The following is a 5,622-nucleotide window of genomic DNA, read 5'->3' as shown; positions in this document are numbered from 1 at the left end:
TTAAATCATTTTTGTTACATCCTTCCTTCTTTCATTCACACATTTTATTCATGAACACGGTAATGTTTATCATAAGCATAGCAACAGTTTATACACATTTTGTTTTAGAGAAGAATAAAATCATAATAAATACATTATTATTTTAAACATTATTTTAACAGATGTAAAATGTACTATAAGTATTGAATCAACTAATTGAGATGTTTAGCTAATTCTGTAAATATTTGTCTAATTAACTCATTTTTTCTTCAGTATTTGATTCTAACAAATGATGTAAATTACAATAACACATGAAGGGATAGGACATATACTGGATTGTCCAGGGTGGTTTTGCTAGCTAAAATGAATATTCCTTCCATTGTGCATTCTTTTTTTAAAAAATCGGTTAGAATTTAATATTTAATAGGGAAATTAATAAAAGTGACTGATAATTATTTATATATAAGAATATCCTCCCATAGAAATAAAATACTTAAATTTATTTACTAAGTATGTGACACAGAATTTTTTTTTTTTTTTTTAAATTGCCAAAAGTTCTATAAGCACACAGAAAGCAAGGACTGTATCTTCACACATGCCCAGTTTGTATTTAACAGTTTCTTGTCAAGAAAAAGCAAAGAAATAAACAGGCAAGTAGCGGGAGAAATCACTTCCTTTTTGTTTTTTGGGTGCTGGGGATGGAACTCAGGGCCTTGTGTTTACAAGGCAAGCACTCCACCTGAGTTATCTCCCCAGCCCCAGAGAAACCACTTCTTAATAGACATTATTTTTACAAACACACTGGAGAATCATGCAATGTTGCCCGCATTGGAAGCAATCCTAGGCCACAAGTCTGCACACTCCTTTGCAACTGGTCCTGTGATGGCAGATCCTTTCATCTCGCCCTTATTGTTTACTATGACCCCTGCATTATCTTCAAAATAAAGAAAAACACCGTCTTTTCTCCTGTATCACTTTCGTTGTCGAATTACCACTGCTGGATGTACCTTCTTTCTGAGCTCTGGTTTGCCCTTCTTGACTGTGGCCATCACCATGTCACCCACACCAGCAGCAGGAAGTCTGTTCAGCCGTCCCTTGATCCCCTTCACAGAGATGATATACAGATTTTTGGCTCCTGTGTTATCAGCACAATTGATCACTGCTCCTACCGGAAGACCCAGGGAAATCCGGAATTTTGCACCGGAGGATCCACCACGTCCTCGCTTCGACATCTTGAACGCCGGAAAAGGCGTGACACGGAATTTTTTAAGTTTTATTTTACTTTCTCTTATTTCTTACGTTTTTGACTGTGCGATATATTATTAGATGTCTGCGCAAAGGAGAAATGTAAGATTTGATAAAATCTGTATTTTGCTTACTATCTAACAGAAGAAGAAAGAATTGGGACACGAGCTAAAAATTGACTCCTAATTTTTTTTCATTCTACTAGCTACTTTTAGACAGTTGCTTTTCCCAACAATTCCACATATATTAAAACGAATATAAAATCAAACACTTCTAGAGAAGAGCTATAAAATCTTGTCTGCAGGAATTCAGTGGAATTTCTAGTATTCTGTCCATCACCCTCTTATTCTATTTATTTATTTATTCATGCTGTTTGCATGAGCTGGGTTGTAACTGTGGCACCTCCAAAGACATACAAACACACACCCTAGAAAAAAATTTGCAACAGAGATCTAATTACCTGTTTCCTCACTCTTGCCAATCTGAAGTAGTTATGTATTTTGTTTCCATATGAAATGAATTTAGGTTATTTAGTCTTTAATTTTTATTATTTCAGTTGGTATAGTGTGAAAGCATTCTTGGATTATTATGAACATTAACTACATTTGTTTTTCCAGTGAAATGCCTACCATATAAGAGAGGAGAGTAGAAAGGTGGTTATAAAATATGAGCCTATACAGGGAGGTCGAATCAATGTCCACATCCACTTTGTCTGATTTGCTTTTGCCTATATAATTAGGCACTATGCCCTACTGTAGTCACTCACACAGAAAATAGGTAGTCAATGAACTGGAGCTTATTTTTCAGGTAAGATTTCATTAAATTGTTTTGTTGCCTCAATGCCATAATAGATATTTTTTTGTTGTTGTTCTTAACATTAACAGCATTGCTAATGTATCAAGAGAGGACATAAGCTACCTGAATTTAATTTTAGAATTTTAGCTATCAACAGTATCACTTTCAGTAAATGTCTCCTGTTTCTTTTCCTTTCTCTTCTCTTTATTATATAAAATATAACTGCTTGAGGTCTGCAAATTCTGGTGTGCTGAATCTGTGGACAGTGATGTAAACCTTATTAAGGGAATTTTAAAAAGATTAAGCTTTTCAAATATACAAATTCTTGATTTAGCTGAAATCAAGATGTAAGCTTCACAAAAGATAGGTTCAAAAGCAAAACGATAAAAATCATCAAATATGCTTAGTTAAAATATTTCTACCCCATCAAGGCTATCTGTATGTCTAGTTTATATTTCAACATGGGAATATATGTATATTAGGTATTCATAAATTAAACTCGACCTAAGTTGTGCAAATAAAATAAATAAATAGAATAAGAGAAGGTAATGGAAAGGATATTAAGCAGGCCACTGACAAATCAGATCTTAATTATATATATCTTATGTAACTGAATATGCAGTCTACACTGGCCATTAAAGAGATTGGAAACTCCTAAGAAACTCAGTTATGATGAGTGAGATTTTGTCATCTAAATAAAAGCAATAAATGAAAGGTTGGAATCAGTTTTCCACATGCACTTAAAGTTATGAGTCATGTTAACATTCAAGCAGTAGAATGATGTAATATAAATCCGGAGCAGTTAGAGCATTGTTAAAGTCTTCCTACTTCTGAGTTAAGAATTATTTTTAATAATAATGAATATAAAATTTTTCTTTTTCTTTCATTAAAGACTTAAAATTCAAGTCTGAGGAAGTTTTAATTTCTTCTGAGTTCCGTTTGTTTTTTGTCAAGTGGTTTTCAAATTAATTTACCTATTGAGTTCATTTTAATTAAACATTCCACAAATGACAAGAAAAATGTGACTTTTTTCTATAGGTGGCTTACATGAATGAAGGGAAATATAATTAGGCACTAGGTTTCTCTTTCAAATGATCACTACATTTTTTAAAGTTATTTTTTTCTGTGTCAATGTGGAAACATCTAAGGTAAACAACTGTATTAGTCCACTTTGTTAGAAAACAAAAAATACTTTTGAAATGTTAATAATTAATCTCCCTCATATTTAAGTTTATCCTTAACCTCACATCAGAAGAATTTGATGATTTTTTTACAATCAGTTTACATCATTTAATTTACTTAAAATAATGAACTTAAAACTTTTTCTTGAAAATATAATTTTACTTTCTTAACCTCTTTTTTTTTCAGTTATTTATGCTTGCTAAAACCAAATCCTTCAAAGTATGTAAATATTCAACTTCCAAAATGAGAAATTAAATGTTAGATAATTAAAAAAACACCATAGATGAAAATGGTTTTGCCTAGTAATTCTATTCTATCATCTATGATTCTTATAATCAATCTGTATCAAGATGCTACATGCATTAAAATAAGTAATTATAAGGAATTCTGTAATTAATAAGTGATTATAATACTAATATTTACTTATACTTTGTGAGGTATTGTTAGGAGTTAATTGTATGAATTACATCATTTCTTCCTTTATCATGAATTCATAAAAAAAATAATATCCAAAGTTAACATATGAAGAAAATAACATGAAACTTAGTAGTCCAAGAATAAACATTGGACTAATAACTGAAAGTCAAGTTCTAAGACAACTTTTCACACTGCAAAGCCAAATCTTTTTAAAAATGCTTTTATTATATATTATCGTTGTACATAATAGAGGAGTTCATTTTGACATAATCATATATGCACAAATGTAAGTTGCTTCATATCAGTCCCCTTCCTCTTTCCTTCTACCCCTTCCTCCCATTTCCCTTCCATTACTCTACTGGTATACTTTCTTTTTCTTTTTTAATTGAGGATATATATATATATATATATATATATATATATACATACACATATATATACACATACACACACATATATGAAATTCACTATGGTACATTCATATATGTACATAGCATAATTTAGTAAATTCCATTTCACAGTTTCTAACTTTTGCTGGCCTCCCCTCCCTTCCCTTCAATTCTTTTCTCTACTCTACTCATCTTCTACTTCCATGGGATTTTCCCCCATCCAACACACACACACACACACACACTTTTTTTTTTTCTTATTTTGCTCTAACTTCCAAATATGACAGAGAATATTTGACCCTTGACTTTTTTGATCTGGGTTACTTCACTTAGCATGATAATCTCTAATTCCATACATTTACTAGAAAATGACATAATTTCATTCTTATTTAAGGTTGAGTGTTTTAGTCAGTTTTGCATTATTGTGACCAAAATACTGGACAAGAACAAATTAGAGGAGGAAAAGTGTGTTTTGGCTTATAATTTTAAAGGTTCAGTCCGAGTTTGGCTGACTTCATCGCTCTGGGTGTGAAGTGGGGCAGAATATTATGGTTCAAGGGTGTGAGAGAAGGAAGCAGCTCAGAAAGTAGCAAACTGGAATCACAGAAAGAGCCCCACTCACCAAGGACAAAATAAAAACCCCAAAGGCACATCCATAGTGACCTACTTCCTCCAGGTATACCCTATCTATCTAGAGTTACCACCCATTTAAACTGTATCAATGTATTAATCAACCGATTGGGTTTTACTCTCATAATCTCAAAATTTTACCTCTGAAATTTCTTGTATTTTCTCACACATGAGCTTTTGAGGGAACACATCCTATCTCAACCATATGCTGAGTGAAACGTGATTGTATATATTCGTCATATTTTCTTTATCCATTCCTCTACTGATGGGCAGCTGGACTTGTTCCATAACTTGGCTGTTGTGAATTGTGCTGCTAAACACATTGTTGTGCATGTGTCACTATAGTATGCTGATTTTAGTGCTTTTGCATAAATACTAAGGAGAGGAACAACTTGGTCTTATGGTGGTTTCAATCCTTCTTTTCAGGAATCTCCATACTGCTTTCCAAGTGTTTGCACTAATTTGCAGGCCTACAAAGAATGTATAAGTGAGCATTTTTCCCCACATCCTCACCAACATTTTTTATGATTTGTATTCTTGATAATTGTTATTCTGAGCCGGAATCTCAATGTAATTTTTTGCTGTTCCCTGATTGCTAGGGACATTGGACGTAATTTTCATATATTTGTTAACCATTGGTATTTCCTCTCTGGAATAATATTTGTTCAGTTATTTTTCCCATTTATCAATTGGATTGTTTAAACTTTTTTGAGTTCTTCATATCTTTCAAATATTAATCTTCTGTGAGAGTAGTTGGCAAGGACTTTCTCCTATTCTGTAGGCTCTCTCTTTACATCTTGTTTCCTTTGCTGTGAAGAACCTTTTTAACTTCATGCATCCCACTTATTGATTCTTGGTTTTATTCCATGAGCTTTAGGGGTCTTTTTAAGAAATCAATGTCTCTGTCAATATGTTGGAATATTGAATTTGTGCTTTCTTCTAGGAGTTGTGAAGTTTCATTTGAGAGAAGACAACATTTTTTTAA

The 5,622-nt window shown here is 32.4% G+C and overlaps 1 protein-coding gene across 1 annotated transcript; it reads right to left on the bottom strand.

Annotated features, from left to right (window-relative positions):
• Positions 1–730: 730 nt before the first annotated feature.
• LOC124994777 (60S ribosomal protein L23-like) lies at positions 731–1,223 on the bottom strand. Its single transcript, XM_047567044.1, has one exon. The coding sequence runs from the start codon at positions 1,209–1,211 to the stop codon at positions 951–953; it is 261 nt and encodes an 86-aa protein (XP_047423000.1). The 5' UTR covers positions 1,212–1,223; the 3' UTR covers positions 731–950.
• Between the last annotated feature and the right edge of the window lie 4,399 nt (positions 1,224–5,622).

Source organism: Sciurus carolinensis, chromosome 10, assembly GCF_902686445.1.
Source record: "Sciurus carolinensis chromosome 10, mSciCar1.2, whole genome shotgun sequence".
NCBI classification, from domain to species: domain Eukaryota; kingdom Metazoa; phylum Chordata; class Mammalia; order Rodentia; family Sciuridae; genus Sciurus; species Sciurus carolinensis.
The sequence above is the reverse complement of the archived record's forward strand: the minus strand, read 5'-3'. Positions and strand labels throughout refer to the sequence as shown.